The sequence below is a fragment of the Dermacentor silvarum genome, chromosome 6 (assembly GCF_013339745.2).
Source record: "Dermacentor silvarum isolate Dsil-2018 chromosome 6, BIME_Dsil_1.4, whole genome shotgun sequence".
NCBI lineage: Eukaryota > Metazoa > Arthropoda > Arachnida > Ixodida > Ixodidae > Dermacentor > Dermacentor silvarum.
Window position 1 is genome coordinate 55,858,161 of NC_051159.1, and position 21,154 is coordinate 55,879,314.

Sequence of the window (21,154 nt, forward strand, 5' to 3'; positions counted from 1 at the left end):
CCGACGACATGTGCACCGAAGGCGAAATAAATTATGGCAACTACTGCGAAATTACAGCGGCGGCGGCAGCAGCAGCCGTAACAGTTTTTTACAAAGACTTAAAGTAGTTGGTTAGGAGTTTAGTAATAGTAGTAGTAGTAGTAGTAGTAGTAGTAGTAGTAGTAGTAGTAGTAGTAGTAGTAGTTTCAAGTACAACTAAAAAGTAGCAATAGTCCGAATAGTAGTGGCAGTTTAACAGAAATTGTTGCAGATGCAGTACCGCTAACAATACGGCAACAGAAGCGGCATCAGTAATAGCTGAATTAGGTTCTGCAGCAATACCTGTAGTAGAAATAATGACGCTGTTTGCGGCAGTAAACGTTTCTCTATAAATATACTGTAAGGGCGCGTCAGCCTACCGATTTCAAGGGTTTCAAGGTTTAAACCTAAGGGTCAGGACTGTCGCGCCCTTTTTGAGCAAACGGAAACATTATAACACGTCGATTAGCATGATAAAACTTCGATCAAATGGGCAAGTGAAGTTAGAATACGTGACCGTATGCTTTCGTAAGAATAGTGAGAGAAAACGTATTCCTTGGGAACAATTTGACATCCAGGGGGCGACAGTGTCTTACAGGCAATATACCACTCAGGGTCTGCTTCCTGATGCCAAGTCTACGGAATACTGTAAGCACAATGATAAAATACCCGCGTATTACGTGGTAAAGCGCGAAGTAGCAGCAAAAACGAACCCCGTGATCGATTAGCGTCACTGGAACGCGGGAAAGCACGCAACAATTCGCGTCAACGATCATGAGCTGCCAGGCCAGTGCAGGGTGGGAAAGCGAAGGAGAAAACACCTAATCGATAAAACTTGGACGCAATCAAAAGAAAGCACTCGAAAGTCGCTTACTTCGACTAAGCACCTCTCGCCTGTAACAGCAACAGTTTCCAATCACGGTTCCACGCAACAAACTTTTGAGTGGATAGAGGTTCACACACAATTTACTGACCACAGAAAGAAAAAAAAAATCGAAGAAGGAAGAAAGAAAACCGTGCAATCTGAAAGTGATTCATATGCCGTTCTATGTTTTTGACTAGAGACAATAATTACTTCGCGGCATACGATCAGAGCGGGCCACATGAAGGCCGTCGGGGTGTCTTAAAGTGTGCGCGCAAACGCGCATCTCTCAGTTACTTCGTTTTCAGGGAAGTATGCATGCGTCCGGAGCACTAAGTGATTGACAGATAGTGTTTCCTGTTCCAAAGTGAGAAACGGGCTATGAAATAGCCGTGGCATAGATCTGAGGATTAATTTCCGTCATGAGGGTTTATTCAACGAACGCCCAAAGCTCAGTACTAGAGTGTACTGTGTTCTCAATCCATACAAACTCGGCGGACGGGTCTAGCAATCGAAAGCAAGGCACCTGGATAAACGCCAACAATGGTTTGAAGCAGTAGATAGCCTCATTGGGTACGGGGTTAACTTGGTCGACAGGTGGCATTCTACTGTGTGTTGCGATGAACTGTTTATCCTTACTCATATCTATCCTCGCAACCTAAAAGGAGACGCTCGGGAAGAGCAATTGCCGACACGCCTATAGAAGGCCAGATCCGACCGTAGATAGCAAGCTTGTCCTCGTCCTCCAAGAGAACTTGAGATCAGCACCAAAACGCCATATCCAATGCGTCACCGCGGCCGGGTCAAGAACGATAATGGGCCCAAAAATACGCTTCTTCTCACTTATGCCGTCGTAATGATATACTACACGCCTCTCCTCGGTTCCTGTCCCTTAATAAGGGAGCCTAATTATGGGAACGGGTTCGTGTGATTTCGCAAAACCCAGGTGCGCGCGTTAGCCGGAATCACTCGGCTCATTCTAGAAATGCCCTTTGTCTTATGAAATGCGCTTTATGTCTTATCCATCTATACAAAGGAAAGGAAAAAAAAGTAAAGCGACGCCGCTCTCGTGTTGTCATTCCCCAAAAGTTGCACTAAGTGGCACATTTCTGCAAATATGTTTCACTTAGCTGGTGGGAGCCTACGTGGAACGATAGTAAAATGCGTTACAGTTGAATGGTGGCAGTAAGCTCGACCGTCAAAGACATTTGTTCCACATATATGTTCCAGTCAGTAAGTGGAACATAGTGGAACATTATTGCAGATATGTTGCGTTTACATAGTACAACCCGTATGGAACGAGTTTAAGAGCGTAGTTCATGTAATCGTCTTGAGAGTGGGCGATGATGAAAATGCCGGCGGCGTCTCCACAATGCTTTATAGAGATTATATAGAGCTCTATCTATCCAGTTTCCTTCCCTTTCTGCCCATCGGCATGGGTACAGATAGCACTGTGACTACCTGCCTATATAATGCTACATGTATCTGATACGAGCTGCCGGGCTCCTTCAGCATCGGTCACCCGAAACAAGCCTAGCTAATTATCTCGATTCATCTGATTTATGTTTTCTTTTCTTCTTTGCCGGTCACTGTTTGTCCTCTCACTGTCCATTGGGAAAGCCGGTTGTCCGAACAATCGCCCAAGTGACAAGGAAATGCACTTTTGATGACTTCGCTTGGCCCGTGAGCGGTCGGGATACTTTCTCTTCTAAACGGAGGCGTGGGCGATTACGCCTCTTTTTTATTTTCCTGCACGCAGACCTCTAGTTCTCCTTCTACAGTTTATCGTGAGGGTTTTACGGCGAGGGGAGAGTGAAAGGGGAGGAGAAGTGCATTAGGAAGACTAAAGTGAAGGAACCAAAAGAAGACGAACGCTACAGCGACTCTTCACACCAAAGAATCCGCCGAGCTCACTCGTTCTCTTGTTCCTTTTGTTTTTGTCCCGGAAAGCTATAGTGAGAAAAGATCTCCGCGATAGAAGACGTTCCGCGAAAAACAGGCAAAAAAATCTGGACAAACAAATCGTACCCCTTGAAATGAATGGCCGTTTCCGAAGGATTGAGAGAAAGTGAGACGTTCTCGTCATTTAGTAAAAAGAGAGGTGGAGGACACCATAGCCAGGTTCTGTAATAGAATCAGCGGTAAGAACGCTTGGAGAACTCCTTCTTCAACCAAAGTCACACAAAATTTCGCGCAAGTAGAGATCCCGATCGGCGGGACGCGGTAGGTGTTGCCTTCAAAAGATTATTTTTTTATGTGCCATAGCGGCAGCGGCGGCGTGCTCCCCTCATCCATTGGCGTTAGTGGGATCTATAGCCGCCAGAAGCTCGGATTGAAGGAATCAAAACGCATTCCCCTAACTCTCAATCCAGCATGTCAAGGCGTGTTCAGATGTAAACTGACACTAGAAGAAAGAGCGGCAGAAAAAGTGGCTTTCCTTAGATTACGTCTCCGACGTTAAAGAAAAGAAAAGGAAAATCAGGCACAGAAAGCGATGCTGCGATCAAAATACGGACAAAAAAATCACTAAAAGACGTCACATGGCAACGGGGATATCGTCAGCAGACACAGAATGAAACAGTTGCAACACATAAATCAACTTTGTGGGCGCTGAATCCATGGCTCCAATTTCAGAGAGCAAGGAAGGCATATCTTGCCTAGTAAATACTTAAAAGACATTCACATGGTTAAGCTCACTTCCACTCCCACTCGAAGCTCTTGAAGCCGAAGATATCACCCCTGGAAGCCGTACTAAAGTAGATTTACGCGGCGCACTGATACGTCCTTGTTGCAAGGAAGTCACTAATTAGAAGCCAATTCAGTCTCTCGTAGTACACTTATCTACCACCGCACTTGCGTATCATTCGCGCTTTCACGAAAACAGTTTTTGGCGACACACTTTACTTTCCTACTGACGCCGTTATAATCGGATGTTTATACGCACAGTGCATACAAACGTTGCCTACGCCACAGTTGCCATAGCATTTATACCGAGTCTTGAGGTGTGTAAAGCAGTGAGTTTGGATTGCACAGACAACACAGGGAATTTTCTGCCGCCATAAGCAAATACTTCAGAAGGGCTATCAGACGTCTACACAATAACATAGAGCTACATAATACTGGTTCTTCTTTTTTATTATTATTTCAATGTTGCACCACAAATATGCGCAAGGTGAGATGGCTTGTGGTGTAAGCGACGGCACTGTGCTCTTGTCGTCTTTCAAAGCAGATCAAGCATATACGCGACGTGTTTGAAGTCATTACTTTTGTCATGGTGTCATCTGCGTCCTTTTCACGTGACGATCAGGATTCGATACAAGCGTATACGACTGAGGCATCCTAAATAATAAACGCACGAATGCTTACAGGCAAACAAACACCCGCCATGCCATGACGCCTCTTTTACTCAGCACGGCTGTCTCATTCTTTTGTTGTCCCAATAACTCCCATGGGCCTGCGATTGCGACTGTTCCATTGGAGCTGCAGCTGCCTGGTATTCAATTACACGACGGGCGCAATGAACGCATATATTAACGACAGATTTCCATTTGCACGCACAACACCTACACTCGGTACGGCTTCCGCGGGCGCAAATTCTCGCCACACGAGTTTGTCTATATGCGCAACGCCACACAAGCGTCATCACGCGGCGTCGCCGTAGGCAATATTCGGGATCAACGGTTAACCAACCGATTCATCGCTCTGTGTCGTAGAAACATATCCGCTTGTTAATTATCGGATCCTGGGTGGGAAAACGGCTTCCGCTCCAATGTAGTATAGGTACGGCGGCGTCTGTCAGAACTTGCTCGACGTGTTTGCGAAAAAAAAAAGTCCCAACGAGCGTCCCCGTTGTTTCTTGCAAAGACGATGGCGTCACAAGGCTCACCTTTGACGCGACCAAAAAGGAGAGACATGGAGGGAACACGCTAGGTGACCTCGTTAAAACAGCGCTGATTCGACTACGCAGTTAAATTCTCCCTCGCTGAAGAGGAAAACCCGACTCCGCTACACCGTGCGAGGCACGGCCGGGTCTGCTTAGGTATACACAGGCACGGGGCCATCTGGTGAGACAAAAACGTTGCCACTGTGCCGCAGCTGCTTTTGTAACTTAAAAACATTATTTTTAAAATTTTTTGTTGCGCTAACCGTCCTATGTAAGCTGGCGCCCCCTCTTTCCTTAACATCGTTTCTGTTGCCGTGGATAAGGCTCCTAACTGATTTTATCTTTCAATGTTCGCCGCAGTTAAATGCCAACCAGGAGTGCGATCTCGTCCATCTCAATGACCCTTTACTGGGTGTACGCAATATCATTCCATCCAACGCAATCCACAAACACGAAACATCTGACCTGCAGCAACCACTATAATACACTCCGGCTCTTGCGCCAATTGCATGCCGTACGTTTTCTTGTGTATGCTTTTAGCTCTTTACCTAGAAAAGATAAATGCGCTTGACGGGGTCCTTCAGGTAACTGTGGCCCATACAAATGTAAAAGAAACACCGTTCATTCTCTTGCCTAATGGTTCCAGTGAACATGCATCGTGATGAAGTTAATCTGGCTTAAACGAACGTAAGAATACCACTGAATAATACAATAAAATGCAAATGAAAGTAAGAACAAGTTAACGCATAGTTCAAAGAAAGTTCTAATTAGTATGGAAATGGCTTATTTAGATGAAATTGGAAATGTTGGAGGTTATTGTGTTGCCGGCTTCCGCCGAAACAATATATATTGTCCAATGGTCAAAGCATGCATGGTAACGACATGTTCAGCACTTTCTGCAATCAAATACAAATCAATAAATAAGTCCAATAGAATAGTACAAAATCACTAAATAAACATAGAAGAAAACAGCGTTAATACAGAAATACAAAGCCACTTTCACCCAAAAAAGTTATTACAGGTTTCGGTGTCTATCGCTGTAATTATGTGTTACCCCATGGCTGAGCCATGGGGTAACAATTCTCTACGCTGAACTGGGCGAGTTGGTAGCGATTTGTAATGCGGGTTGCGCACAAAACACGCGGGCGAGAATGGAAAGTATGGAAGCCACATGCGCTCTTATCACTTATTTCTTCCCTAACGTCCGTTTGTTTTGTGCCCCACACACAATGTGAAGAACACAGTATTCTGTCGCAATGGCCAACATCTTTCAGTTGTATACATGACCCTACATTAACACGCACACAGGTGGCGTCACAAAACCACCATACTTGGCTCGGGCATCTGCGTAGAAGTTGTAATAAAGGTATCTAATGAGACCGTACTATATTCGTAAGCCTAATGTAGCAGTTCGAGTTCAACTCAGTTTTATGTCCCGTATTGCACATGGTACCATCACAGTGAAACTAATTCCGCGGGGACGCCAAAAACGTCTCCAAAGGAAGTGGAACCAAAAGCGATTTTACAGAATCGAGCAACGTCAGCTAAGCAGAAGGGTACGCTACATACACCACATCCACGAGTTCTGCAAAGTCGATTTAGCGAAAGAACTAAGCAGTGTCACCGCAGCACAACCTTGATGTCACCTGTAACCCGTCCGAAGCTGCTTCCGTACCTACTTGCGTACCTACCTCCCGTACCTACCTTCCGTACCTCGTGCTGAGTTTAATGTCAGCATACCAATAAAGTAATAATACTGAGGAGTCATAGCAATAAGCGTAGTAAAAAACAACCTATTTTGCAGTGTTTCGTCACCTCGCGACTTTAATTTAATGGCGTGCTTCGACGGCGCGCCATGCGTCGCAAAATCTGAGCGCAGACTTTTTCTTTCAGACGCATACGAATTTAACTTCATAGAGCGTGTATGTTGAGAATCATCAACAATAGCCGCGATTATTTCGGCGATGATTCAGTGGTAAGTAGTCAAGGAGGCCGTCAAATTGAAAGGCTGAAATCATCCACCGGAGAAACCCTCGCCAAGAACTTGCTGTCATTCGCGTTCGCATTTGTTAAGAACTATATGAACATAACGCCGGCATCTAGTACTGCTCTGCTCCAATGTGCGATAAAAATCGCATCCTTGGCACACTTTGGCTATGCAAATAGAAGAGCAAACTAAGTCGACCAGCTGAATAAACACCATCGCATTTAAAGGGACAGTAATACTGGCTATGGCCGCTGTCGAATGACGTTCGCAGCTTGCACCGAGGAGTAAAACCAAAGCTCAGATTCCATTGTCTTAGCTATGATAGAACAAAGACATTTCGCCTTCCCGTAATCTCTAGCCACGCGAAACTCTGTGGCACTCCCACATTCTCCAAAGTGTTCTGTTCTAAGACTCACGCTGTGAAACAATTCAGTGCACGAAGTCATCAACGTCGCCTAGGCGCATTTAAGGGCGGATTAGTATCTCATAATCATCTGAGAACTTTATTGATGAGTGCACTTCTCTAAAAGAATATGAAAAGGTTGTCAATTAGCTGGTCGTTGCTTAATGAGAAAATAATAATTGCATTGAGTGCAAGTGCCGCTGGATTATGATACTGAATCTGTGTCTTAATCAAGTGTTCCAGATGAAGACATCATTACACTATGCTTACACTGTTGCGAAGAGACGCTGCTGCTAACCTTAAAATGCTATGACTGTGCAGGGTGATTAGCCTGATCAGGCAATTTGCGTTTTGTCCACATTTTCCCCCTTCGAAAGCGTACACGCATTCATACACTTTGAATAAACTTCTCTTCACTTCGTATAGTGAGCGGTCGCCGCTGTCTCGCGTGTTGAGCCATTCGTAAAAATGATGCGTGGAATTTACGCAGCGAAACGCGCGACCAAGGTTAGCCTTCACGTAGCAGCGTCCCCTTTTGCGCGAGATCTATCTTAACGGGGCGTTTGACATTTAACTCGCGCATGCGCAGACAACAAACAAATCAGCGAAGTAGACAAGAGCCAACTTGTGTGGCGAATTCGTACTTCTCCTGTCTACATAAATGTCTCAGCGTGAACCAACTAGAGTCCTGCTGTGTGCGTCGATAAGGCAGCCTTGTAGTTAGCGCCGCGTGCCTGCGTGTTCTTGCCGTACTATTTCTTTGTTTGTCTGTCTCTTTAGGGGGACACTGAAGAGAAAAATAGGCTGAACTCTATTCGTTATTGCGCTTTAACTAAAAAGCTCCCTACCACAGTACCAGAACACTCCAGAAAATGCAGCAACAAGAAATTGGCGGCGGCGACGCCTTGTATTTCACGCATGAGTAAGCCGTGACCTCCGAGATTTGGACAGCAGCTAAACTGTTCATGGACTACATTGAATTATCAAGAACAAGTTTTATAAACTACCCAGAAGTTTCACATCGTCACGACAGGCAAATTACGAGGGAAGTTATTGAATTTACCGATGTCAAAATGACTTATCGGCACTGAGTATTCGGAAATAACCGAACACTAAGTTCTCACTTCATTTTCTCTTCTAGTAAGAAAGCGCTACGCACAAAATTAACGAAAATAAAATTTTGAACAAACTCTTTAGTAGTCTAAATTGATTAGGCGTCTTTTTTTTTCGTTCGTGTCCCTATAATATCATTTCTGATTAGTATGCTAGCCATGTGGTCAGGCGTAAGCCTGAAAACGTAATACGTTCGCTTCACGTGTCTGAGACTAGAAAACACAGTAAACGTACTGTGTTAGACATGGTATCTTCAATTGTGCAGGTAATTAATTTTGGGACGTTATCTTTTCTCTTCGCAGGTCAAACTCAAGGAATGCTCGGCTCGCAAGACCCTACGTACAGTGGGAGCCATTTACGCTCTTGAAGCGCACAAACCATCGCCGTTTTCGATGAGGAGGGGATGGATATTAAAAGGAAACCTTATCACAGACAGCCTGGTACCTCATCTACATGATGTTGTCCATTTATAGAAAACAAGCGCGTAATTTATGATGACATCCATCGTTCGCGATGACAGTTGCCTTATGACGAAGATGCGCATCACAAACGCAACCTGCTGGCACAAAATACTAAGTGGAACGCATATTTGATTACAGTATCGGGTAACCGACGACGCCTTTTTGCGTCCGATTACTAGATATCACTACCAATTCCACACTAAACTTTGTAGGTTTTTGAACATATACCGCGAAACCTCTTCCGAGTGACTACTCATTACTTCAAGGTGAGTGAAGTCAGGTAAATCTGCTCGTTCCAAGCTCACATTATTGAGCGGCGCGGTTCGATTTCAACGAGATAATGCGTTAGCTAGGCTGCTGATGTAAATGCTGCGAAGGCTGTTATGCAAAGGGGGGTTCAGTGAAATAACATTTCGAAATACTATACTAGGCCCGAAAGCAGGGCTGCAGAGGAATCAATTCGCGGGAAAATAGGTTCACTGAACGCGTCTTTCTCTCTCTCTCTCTTTCTTTCTTTCTCACCGAAAGCGAAAACAAGTACAGGAATGTTGTCTCTCGTTCCTGAGAATACAGCACGGGCTAAAGGTCCCGTTTTTTTAAATTTCTCTTGTCTATACCGCATGCCATATCTTTTTCTTTATTCGGTTAGTGTAGCTTCTTAGGGCGTATATCATAGTGGTGACGCGTTAGCGTGAAAAGTGTCAATTGCTTTAGTTAACAAAAGTGTTTGAGCTATGGTTACAATAGGTGTGAACTGGTGGAGAGCCCTCGTGGACATTCAGTAATGAAATCATTCGGTTTTGTTCAGAATCAGAATTTATTATTAAAGGTTGGGACATAGTACAAGTGTTTTAGTATACAGAAGGAGGTCCCATAGTCAAAGACTGTATCGGGACAGCTTATAGGGGAGTGAAGCTTCCGTTTTGAGAACCGCAGAGAAGAGAAAAATAAATATGTGCAGCGGTAGGGTAAAGCTGCACGAGGGAACACTTCGGGGACAATATTTGAAAAATATCAGTCGGAGGAATGTCGCTTTGCTATGCAGCAAAAAAAAAAAAAAAAAGAACAAGGTAAGAAAAGTTCGCTGCGCTTCTGCGACATAGGCTTGGGCTTCAAACCATCACTTGGGCTTCACAACCATATCGCTCCGTCGCCCTTCATTATATAAAAAGCCTCTGGCGCCAGTACACAACTACAACATTGTCATTCAGTCGCTCAAGAAGATAAGGCGGGCGGCTCTCAAAACGCTTGTTGCCGGGCATATGAAGGCAAAAGAAAGAAGGCTTGGCAAATGCGAGTGACTAAACTGTTGCAGCTGTTTCTCCCAAGCTCATAGGAGACAGCAAAGTAGCTCTCATACATTATTCAAATGACATGCGCTCCTAGGCCTCCATGGCACTCGGCAAAAACGAAAAAAAAATAATAAAACGAGCCAGACGTCAAACAACCGTGCGGGATTCATTTAAAGAATAGCTACGTGAGCACGCACATTTCTTTGCGGCTTGGCGGTTTAGGCAAATCAGCGAAATGCACACGCAGTGACAGGCAGAGGCGGCTATACAAATCGGGCAGTGTATCTTTTCTAAGGCAATACTAAAAGAATGCTGACAGGCGCGAAGGAGAAGTAGGGCAGTAAGAAGGTTGTAGCTATGCCTACGCGGTAACTAAACACACACACACACACACACACACACACACACACACACACACACACACACACACACACACACACACACACACACACACCACACACACACACACACACACACACACACACACACACACACAAACATATATATATATATATATATATATGTGTGTGTGTGTGTGTGCTTTCGTCTAGACGTATCACGCACTACGTAGAAGATTGTGACGAAGCTCTAAGAATCGGCACAATATGCATTCACCGAGTCAGCATAGAACAGACTTGGAATAGGGTGCGGTAAAATCTGCTGTTCTGTGCACTGGGTGGATTTAAGAGACGATGAAAGATGCAGATTGGACGAAATGAAAACCAAACGCGATTCCGGCGCTCACATTAGCTAATAAATATTTCGGAATGCTTGTGCAACATGAAGAACAAAAGAAAGAAGCACCTCAATAGAGCTCGTCCGAAGCGGATGCTAAAAAAAAGCGCCAATTGCCCAACTTCAACACAAAGGCTGCACGTAGCGGAGGCGGATTGAAACCATGTCTAACAGTTACGTAGTAGCAAAAGTTATAATCAGAGCTAAGCTGTCATGTAACATCCTTATCCTCCCGACATCGGCGCTAAGTTTTCAAACTGATTTGCACGAGAGAATGAAGGGGCAGCAAGCAGTATTAAATTGTACTTAAGGCTGCGACAAATTTTATAGTTATAATTCCTAGAAGAAGCCGCAGCGAAATAGCGACGTTGCACTTCTGCGATATCTCTGGAAGACAGTTCAATGGAAAAAGAAGATATCAGGCCTGCTATTTCAGGTGGGCCGTTTGAATTGACACGAAGAGGAGAAAATACAAGCAAAACGAAACTCCTGGCAAGAGACCGATGTCGTAACACGGCATGCAGAATTGGAGGATAACGAACGGCTGTTCAACAGGTTTTGTTGAGTTGCGCAATTTCGCACTTTAAGATGTACCGGGTGTTCTGGGTAAATGTGGCAGTTGGTAAAATTAGATATAGATACATATTGTCAATATATGTTCTGTTAAGTTACATTTATCTGTTATTTTTTATACACGACGAACTCATATGTCAAAAAAAAACTGCAATGAAAGCAGGAAGCAGAAGCAAGTTACTATACACCACACATAGCAAAATGAGACGACATGATTAAGACATTCTTATAGTGTGAGCCAATAAAGGAAGCCTAAGCTATAACAAACGTTCAGACAAGGGGCTTGCTATCTTCAAGCCAACAAGGGTATTTTTAACCCGAGAAGGACAATAATTCATGTGCAAACGTCGCGCTGCTGAGCACGAGATCGCGGGATCAATGCGGCCGCGGCGGCCGCATTTCGATGGAGGCGAAATGCAAAAACGCCCGTATTCTTGCGTTGTAGTGCACGTTAAAGAACCCCAGGTGGTCGAAATTAATCCGGAGCCCTCCACTACGTCGTGCCTCATAATCAGAACTGGTTTTGGCATGTAAAACCCCAGAAAGAAGAAGAAGAAACATTGTTATGGCCTGACGCTTCCCTCGCAAGCCCGCTCTTCATTACTTCAAGTTGACACCTTCTTCTCAACACTGTATATAATAACCTTGTGACACTCACCGTAGACGTAACGCAGCTATTTACGTATTAATAGCTATGTTTAATAATGTAAACGCATATAAACATGACACATGCACACACGAAAAGAAAATCCGGCTATCAATTGTTTCCTGAAAGGGATACAACCGCTTGAAAAGGAGAAAACGTTACATATAGGCACTTAAGTCTCTTTAAGTGCATTGAATGCTAAAGCATTCTGACTCTTCCGCTCCATACTTTTCACTTAGTCATATGCTCCAATTGGGCAGTAAATTTTTGAGGGTGTGCCACGCAAATTTGGCGGGTGCGCCACGTGAATTTTGGGGAGTGCCAAGTCCGTTTTCAACGTCGGTCAACTCAATTTTCGAATTGGGCAAATTCATTTTTGGGGGTGGGCAAAGTCAATTTTCAGAGTGGGCCAGTTCGGTTTTGAACGTGGGTCAACTCAATTTTCGAATTTGGCAAATTCAATTTTTGGGGTGTGGGCAACCTAAATTTTGGGCGTGGGCCAAGTCAATTTTGGGACTGAGCTAGGTCAGCTTTGGGACTGAGCAAACTGAATTTTCGAATTAGGTCGGCTTTGAACGTGGGCAGCTCAATTTTCGAATTGGGCACAGTAATTTTTTTTGGAGGGGGGGGGGAGTGTGGGCCGCGGCGTCCGTCCGACGCCTTCGCTGTTCACCGTGGGATTTCGCAGTGTCAGCCGCAGCAAGTCGAGCGCCGGGAACGTGATGTCATCACTTAGTAACGTGGGTTTCGGTACCATCAGATACCGCACCGGACTCCGCATTTCCCGCTTCATATGGCATCAAAGGTTTCGTATTACAAACGAGAAAGAGAATAGGAACGCACAGTACAAGACATCACAACGTACAAGCAAGTCTGAGCGCTACAGGCGAGACTCGAGTCCTCTAAATGACGACAATTGTAACACAGTTTTGCGATCCTCTCACTGAGATGAAACTCGACCTTACGAAAAGTCAAAAAACATGAATTTCGCTGAGCGCTGTGCGAGAAAGTTTAAGCTGCCGGAACTTGCTCGGCCGCACAGAGTGACAGCAGCTGTAAGTTGGACATTGTAAATTCAAATGCTAAAGTTAAGGCATTGGTGTAGCATTTGCATGAAACACGCTTCGGGATCGACGTTGCTTGTTCAGCGCTCACTTCGGAGTTTTTCTAAACGATTTCATTCTTTCAACCACCGCATCGCTCAGGTGAACGCGCTCGCTCCTTGCTCGCCGTCTTGCTCACCGTCGGAAACAGCTGTATGCAAACTAACATATGCGGCCACGTTTTCGTATGGCACGTTATACGCTTTTTTTTCTTTTGTCTCTTGTCGCAAAATAGTCATTGTGAGGCAGTTGCAGTGCGTATGTACACTTTGTTCAGTTCTTCTTGTTCATCTCTTTGCCGGTGCTTAACCTTTAGGACGATTGTTCTGAGCTCGTTTTAACAAAGTGTCACAAGCTGCTATACAGTGCGCGCTCTGTGTCGCCCAGATCTGCAACGCGGAGTATGCCTGGTAGAAAGATCATTGTCGCCTGATGCGGTGCCGTGCACATTTTTTTTTTCTCCGAGGGGTACGTAAGTGAAGCAGAATTTCGAAAATAGCTGAGTCATATTCTCCGAGCCCGAGTGGAGAAAACAAAGTGAAAACGCAGCCAACGAGGAAGCAAGACAAGAGAAGACTCAGGCTCTCCTTAATTGGAACACTGCTCTGCTGTAGTCGCCACCAGTTGACAAATTACTTAACAAAGCCCCATGTTCTACTATAATCCTTTCACTTTAAAAATGACAAAATACTCGAAATTCAATTTGATATTTGAAGGTTCTTTTTGTCAAAGATTTATTCGATTCTATATGAAAATTTTACTATTCGAACACTCCAGAAAATTACACATACAATGCGAATCTCGCCGTGAGATGCAATGCAGCTTATGAAATCGATTGCATATGTATATCGCGTGTCGTAGTGCCAACGGGATTCCAGTTGTATTTCTTTCTTTTTTTTTTTTTTTTTTTGCTTCCTTCATTTCCTCTGAAGTTCGTTCTGTCCCTGCGTTCATGTCAAAATGAACAATTTCTTGTTTCTTTGTACACACCCCCCGTTTTACAACGAACTGCAAAGGAACTGTGCAATTCATTTGTAGAACGTCCGGTCAGTTTGTTCCTTTAATTTTGACTGAATTTTCAGTTTTCAGAAGGAGGACATCGTTGCGACAAGGCTGGCTTAAGATGTCCTGCTCCCGAAGCGACACTTCTAGCTCGTTTCCATGCAGTAAACAAATGAACTAATATTAACATATGTTAACTAAGTCCCAGCGTCTGATCATAACAAGCTGTCTACATGCACGAAGTATGGCGGTTGGGGGGGGGGGGGGGGGAAGCTGCTCATAGCTGAGTGAATCTATAGAAAGTAACCTGTGCAACGCCCATGCTATACGCCACATGTGACCGCCCTTTCACGATAACTATGCCTGCCGCCTCATGTACTTCCGTATTTCGCCGGGTTCACGATAAGGTCGTGGACTTGTAAATTAGCACAGATATAAAGGCGGTCGCGGCTACATTTGTAGAATTGTCGACGCCGTCACAAGCGCCATCGAGACAAGTGTACTCGATAAATTATGCGGATCCAACGCACAGCTTGGAGTCTACATGAAGCCATGCTTTCGTGACCAGGTTAGCGAAATGCGGAAATAGCCGAAAATGGCCCACTTCATTCTTGCGGCTTTGGCATATACCGCACGCGGCGATCCTCTTGAAGAGCTAGACGGCGTTGGTACGATGCAGGTTTACATGTGATTGTGGTCTAATAGTGAGAGCAACAGGCTGCTCTAGGCTGGGCCCGAGGTTCCATCCCACCATCTAGCACGTAGGTCATTTTTTTTAAGTATGAGCTAATAGGCAAGAGAGCAGCAGCAGCAACAGCACGACTTAGCAGCCACGGTCAGGAATACCCGGGAGGGTTCGCGATGAAAACTTCGCTTTAAAGAACTTCTACTGATATATTACGGGGATGCCGGAAATATATAAATATATGTTGTATTGACAGGCTATATACAGATGGCGTCAAGGTGGCCGACTAAACATTCGCGCCCGAGGGCGCGTCCCAGATTGTCGTGTTTCTTCAGCGTCTTTATGCTTCATAATATCGGTAACAATGCTCTTGGCATACGGCTATTATGTATAGCGGCGCGATTTGTAATGTTATTGTATCCACCTAGAGGGGCTTCCACAATTTGCTCGTCTACCTCCCGTCTGTGTCGCTGTGCGCGTTTTACCGTGCTTTATAATGACTCATATGCCAAGCTAAATTTGATGCGTTTGTTCTTCTCGTCTATAAGAAGCTATACCTAAGTGGACATATTTTCTTTCAGTGGGCTATGAGAGAAATAAATCGGAGGGGGGTGGAGGGCCTGTACGCATTGAGACATGAATAAATGCAATATTGGTTCTTCTGGGAATTAGACGAAAAAATAGCTACTTCTCGAAGTGAACATTGTTTGTCTGAACTACTGATTGATTTGCGCACCTGATAGTAGGGACAGTCAAGGTGCTCTGAAATACATATCCTTAACAACAGTCTCAGTTCCAGCGCAGCCTCTATTTCAACACGCATAAGTAAAAGCGTTTTTAATTAGTTTTGATTAGTTTTACCCAGATGAATTGTTCTGGTGAGCCGTTCTGAAGATGAACTCTGAGCACTTCGAGTGAGACATTACGACCATTATGACCATGGAAATGATCAAGGCAATGTAAATTTATATGAGTTGACTGAAATGAACTCTTATCACTACACTAGCGCCCTAGTTCTAATGAACATACGATGGAAAGCTTAATGTCATCGAAACAATTTGAAGCGATGGCAGCGTCACTTCCTATGGTTAAAATGGTCAAGCTACCTTACGTAAAGATGCCATTGTAGCACGCCCCAGCATTCAAAGGTCAGGGCACGGCCACGGGTACCATTCCCGCCACATCTGGCAGATTCCCCCGTATGTGGCACACAACGTAATGTAACGATAATGCAACGCTGTCGAAAATGAATAACAAAGAAATATCATATATATATATATATATATATATATATATATAATCATATCATAAGAAGCCAACAAACATTGACACCAAGGACAACATATGGAAAATTAGGTAAAAAAGTGGGAGTAACAGCAAATTAATCCAGTTACCGTAGTAAACTAACCCAAATGAAGGTGTTGCCACCCAAATCACGTGTGTGCGAAATCTAAACGTAAATGATGCATTATAGTCACGTGGGTATCCATCGATATCTGTTTTTCAGAGAGACGCGATGTTAAGCACTTGTCACTGATAAAATAAAAAAAAATGTACGTAGTGACTTTAGAAAATACAAGCTTCTCTCTTCCTCGAAAGTCATCCTAAAGTTTCTGTCATGCTTTGTTATAGATGGGTAGCTCTGAATAGATTGGCTTAAAGAGTGCAGTAAAGAGTACCTAGGTTATTACACTTCTCTATGATATACAGTGAAAGATAAATGCACAAATGATATTAATAAAAAATATGTGAACTAAAAGTGACAATGAAACTAACTGAAACAGCAACGCCGAATGTTTCACTCAGAGAAATGAAAGACAAAGAAAGTTTCGATTATTTCACTGAAAATTACAAGAACTTCTCGCACGCCACCTTGGTAAAAAAACGCAGAATTTCAGTGTAGGTTTTTTATCAATTCCGACTGCAATTAAGATATTCTTTCAAATCACTTGCAACCAATCAGAGATGAAGCACGTCTGTTGTCAAAGCTTTTGTGAGTGAATGTCTATTATTTTTCATCGTGTGCCATTTACTACATAGAAACAAGGAACAGGCAAACAGGCAACACGCGAACATACGAACGGGGCCCCCTGATTCCTTGTTCCAGATTTAGTGCACAATGAATAACATGAACAGCCACCATCTATACCCTGTCATTGTCCTCTTAAGACTTGCCCAAGCAGCACCCACCCAACTCCAGTATTAAGAACTAATAGGACCATGCTCTACACTTGAGAAATAATAAATTGTGCGATTTTAGGTCCGAAATTCAGATTCTCGGAATGAGAGAAATAGAGCTCTGTCTCTCTCTCTGTATAGTGGATTCTCAAGATTAGTTTTGGACCGCATATGGCTTTTGAATGGACACGGATACGGCAGCACAGTATAGTTTTTGCATTCTACCGCTACTGGAAAGCAGCCGCCGCTGCAGAAAATCGCAACCATGACCTTCTGTTGTGCGAAATATGACATGCATCCGACCCAACTAGCCCGCCACAGTTAAATATAAGGATGAAGCCAAATTAAATCCATCTGAAGTGAAACGTATAACATCGCCACTGAGCCTTCACGTCTGCAGTAAACATTCGCCAAAGATTATCAGACCTTGAGCTACGACACGTTTGTGATCCATGGATTAACGGTGCTTCTGAGTATAGATCGATGAAGGCATATTCAACCTTCCTAAGAAACACAATTCTTAATCAGATACAGAAATTAGTTTCTATGCGAGTTTCGTTGCGTGTTTTACGTGTGTTGTGTATGGAGTAGCATGCTGGGCATGCCACCAGGCAAACCTCTCTAGGACGCACTGAAGAGCTCTCTCTCTCTCTGAAATCATACATGACAAGTAAATTCACATCTTTAAAAGCAATCACGGAATCTCTAGGAGAACATTCGGCTGCTCTGGTGGATATGACTAACATGTCTCTAGGAAACTTGGCTCGTGGTGTTCAAACAGGAGACTTCTGACGCGAAAAGTGACGACACAGGATAGAGGCGCTTGTACTTTTTGCCTATTTTGACTTATGTCTGATTATAAATACTGCAGAAAATCAGCAGATGAATCACAGCACTCTGTCCAGTCAGCGTAAATATCTTTTCTGACCCGTACGGGTTACGTTAAATGGATGCCTGCAGCATCTCTTCGTAAAAGTGGCCTGAGGCCTGAGGAAATGACTGTCCATAGTAAGGGTCGGTGGGCTCGTCTGTCCGTATGTAGGTACTTCTAAGCAATCTTGTGCGCTTAGTGCCTGGACACAGCCGCCCACGATTATAAGTATCCGCTTTAGTGTAAATGAGTGTAAGTGTGTGATCAGTGTAAATCTACTGGTTGTAACTTTGACTATGACAAAGAAAATCCAAAAGAAACGCTGGACCGCGCAACGTGGAACTCACAGGAAAATGGTAGGTTGGACGTTAGGCGACAGGGGCTATGGGAAGTATGGATCGCAGTGTTTACTGGTGTATACTTGGCACTCTAGCTGAGATTAAGAGAAATGCGGAATTCAGCTGCTCATGTAATCCACAGAAGAGATAATCAGTGGTCTAGTAGAAGTAATGTTAATGGTAGAACAGCGCAGTCGAGCACAACCTGCAATAGGGTTGTATATTGACAGTACAAATGTGTAGCTATAGGCTGAAGTCTGTTGGCGCCAGACTGCGATTAAAGAGAACGGTGGGAGAGGCCTGTACTGATTAATAAATTTCGCTACTGCTGATGATAGAAAATGGCGACCGCGTTCTTTTTTTTACTCACGAGAATGCGATGTCGCCTGCAGAAGATTTATCTGCTTCATAGGTCGAAGCTTTCCAAGAACAGTGTTTTTGCAGCCGAATAGAGGCATTTAGTTCTCGCTAAAGCAAGCACGTCATATTTGAACCTTTGGAATGTAATGACGCACACGCTATCACAGCAATGCGCTATTTTTTTTGCTTCTTCACACGAGCACCTCACGCTTTGCGCACGAACTGACGCACTTTATATTAATTCGCTCTGTCGCTTCATGGAGACTAATGAGACTGTCTAAATTCGATTTCACAAACAATTGAATGCCATAGACGAGGGTTTCTTTCGATAACCGCCTTCACACTTACCACTAAGCGCTAAGCTAGAAGCGCGAGCAATGACTTAGTAATCTTTACTTATATTCACCAGCCAAACCTTTGCTTCTGCAAGATATTTTGAACCATACATATGCTGTTCTCTTTAGAACCGTGCGCGTTTGGTACAATTTCATGGATTGCAAAGGGAAAGTATCACTTCGGTAATGAACATAAGTACGTCCGCGTGAGGCAAGAGCCGCCGCACAATCAAGCAGAAACGCGGACGAATATCACGCACTAGCACCTATGCATGCTGCAAGCGCAGATAGTCAACGAATAATACACGATGTGGGGACATCACTGAAGCACGTGGCCAGCGTAGCGACAAAGGCACGGTTCCATTCGCTAATGCGCAGCGCATGTCACGAAAGCCCACGTGCAGCGCTCGAGGCTATTTTAAAGCGAAGGTATGATGTCGCAACTCCTGCAGTTCGCGCAGTTTGATCAAGTTACAAGTTAACGAGCACCTAGTACTCGCGAAAGAGCGGCAATCAGGCGGAGCGTCACTCGGGTCGATATATAGAGACGATGATTGCACGGGCTAATGCGCAACGCTGCCGAAAAAACGCTGAGATAACGCATCAGACGAATGAATGAGACCGAAAGGACATCAGGTGCGTTCGGCCTCAACCATTCTACGAAGCTCGGCTAAGCTTTCAGACCAGTGGAAACCGAGAAAAGAGCGTCGCGCGCGGCGGCCCGTTCGGGAATCCCATAGGACGCCGCGCGACGGCGTGGGACCTCCTGTGGTAAGCGGGGTGCGCGAAATGCGGGAGTGAGTACACGGACGTGCGGAGGAGAGTTTTAGATTCTTTACCGGGCGGCATGCTTCCATTCTCGGCGGCCAGTTTGAGCTCCTCGGGGTCGACTTCCTCAATGACGGTGCGTCCCATGGCCTCGTCGAGTGCCTGGGCCCTGCGCAGGGCCACCTGCTTGGCCATGACCACCTGTCGCTTGGCAATCAGCTTGCACCGGTCGCAGACGCAGTCCACGTACGGGCAGAATCGCTTGTGGCCGCGCAGCAACACCATTTTGTTGTGGTTCTTGCAGCGCGCGCAGTTGGGTGTGCGTCCCGACGGCGTATTGGTTGCGGGAGCGGCAGCAGCCGCCGAGCTGGCCGAGCCTGCTGCTGAGGCGCCTCCGCTGCGTGGCTGTTTGCTGGCGCCGTTGACTGAGCTGCCTCCGCCGCCTTTGCCGCCTCCCGGACTGTCCGCGATGATCAAGTTCAGCTCTTGCCGCACCATCACTGGCATTACAACGGCCGCCGCACAGCTGACTTGACTACACGCAACTGACTCGCCAGCCGATAACCAGCGGAACGTACGCGATCACGTGACGCCTAGCTGCCGCCGGCTGCTTCTGCTGCTGCTCCGCCGAGGCGCCCCCAAGTGCCCAGCGACGCCCCAACAGCGAAGGACGAGCGGCGCCGAGCGATTGCCACATCGCCGGCGCGGCGCTTTTCTCCCTCCGCGTGTTCCCTGCCTAGGTGCCGCCCGGTGCGCCGACGTTGTGCGGCGGGGAGAATTCGTCCCTGTGGCTAGGGACCTCTCCGCCCCAGGTTGGTTGCTGCTGCCGCCGCCGCCGCCGTGGTACGGAAGTGGAGGCACGATCGGGCGGCAGGCTTTCTCTCGAACGCTTTTTATGACTGCGAGCGACCTCCGAACGGCCTTTGGTAATGATCGTGGGCCATATATTTGGTACTGCTGCCGCCGCTGTCACCATTTTTCATCCTGACAAGCCATCGACAACGCAAGACAAATCGGCACGTTTATCGTGTCTGACATTTGGACCGACGCTGTTGCGCGTTCGCTGCATCTGCCAAGCCGTCGATGCAGTTCCGGCAAGTTAGACGAGTAATTAAAACCGATATGCTACCTCTGAATGAAGAATACCATTGAATCTGGCGTTTCGAAATACTAAACGCCGTAGTGCACCGCATACATTGTAGCACCACATCTTTTAATGATTTCTTTTTCTCAGAGACGATCGCATTTTATTCATGATCAGGTAATGAGAGAGGCATAGTAATCTCGCGTATTTACAGCACATCGGGTGCGGTGAGCTTGTCCGGAGTTTACTTGGCAGGATTTCCATTCAAATCCCCGTATACATATTTAGTGCATCTTGAGGTTGCAGCACTCCTAGTTTTCAGCACTGCATGTATTGTTGCGGTACTAATTCTTTAAACGTCCTTTCTGTACTTTTTGACAAGTTCATCTCACGTGTACGCGAGTGGTGGTTTTTTAAACCAGACTAACCAGTAATAGTAGTCATGAGCGTGTAGTCG

General features: G+C 45.3%; 1 protein-coding gene across 1 annotated transcript in view; it reads right to left on the reverse strand.

Moving 5' to 3' along the window:
• The window catches only part of LOC119455507 (doublesex- and mab-3-related transcription factor A2), a 112,329-nt gene extending 91,902 nt beyond the window's left edge, over positions 1–20,427 (reverse strand). The window contains exon 1 of the mRNA XM_049668841.1: positions 19,685–20,427. Within this exon, the coding sequence (XP_049524798.1) occupies positions 19,685–20,120 (436 nt within the window). The 5' untranslated portion in view covers positions 20,121–20,427. The remainder of the gene's footprint in view (positions 1–19,684) is intronic.
• Between the last annotated feature and the right edge of the window lie 727 nt (positions 20,428–21,154).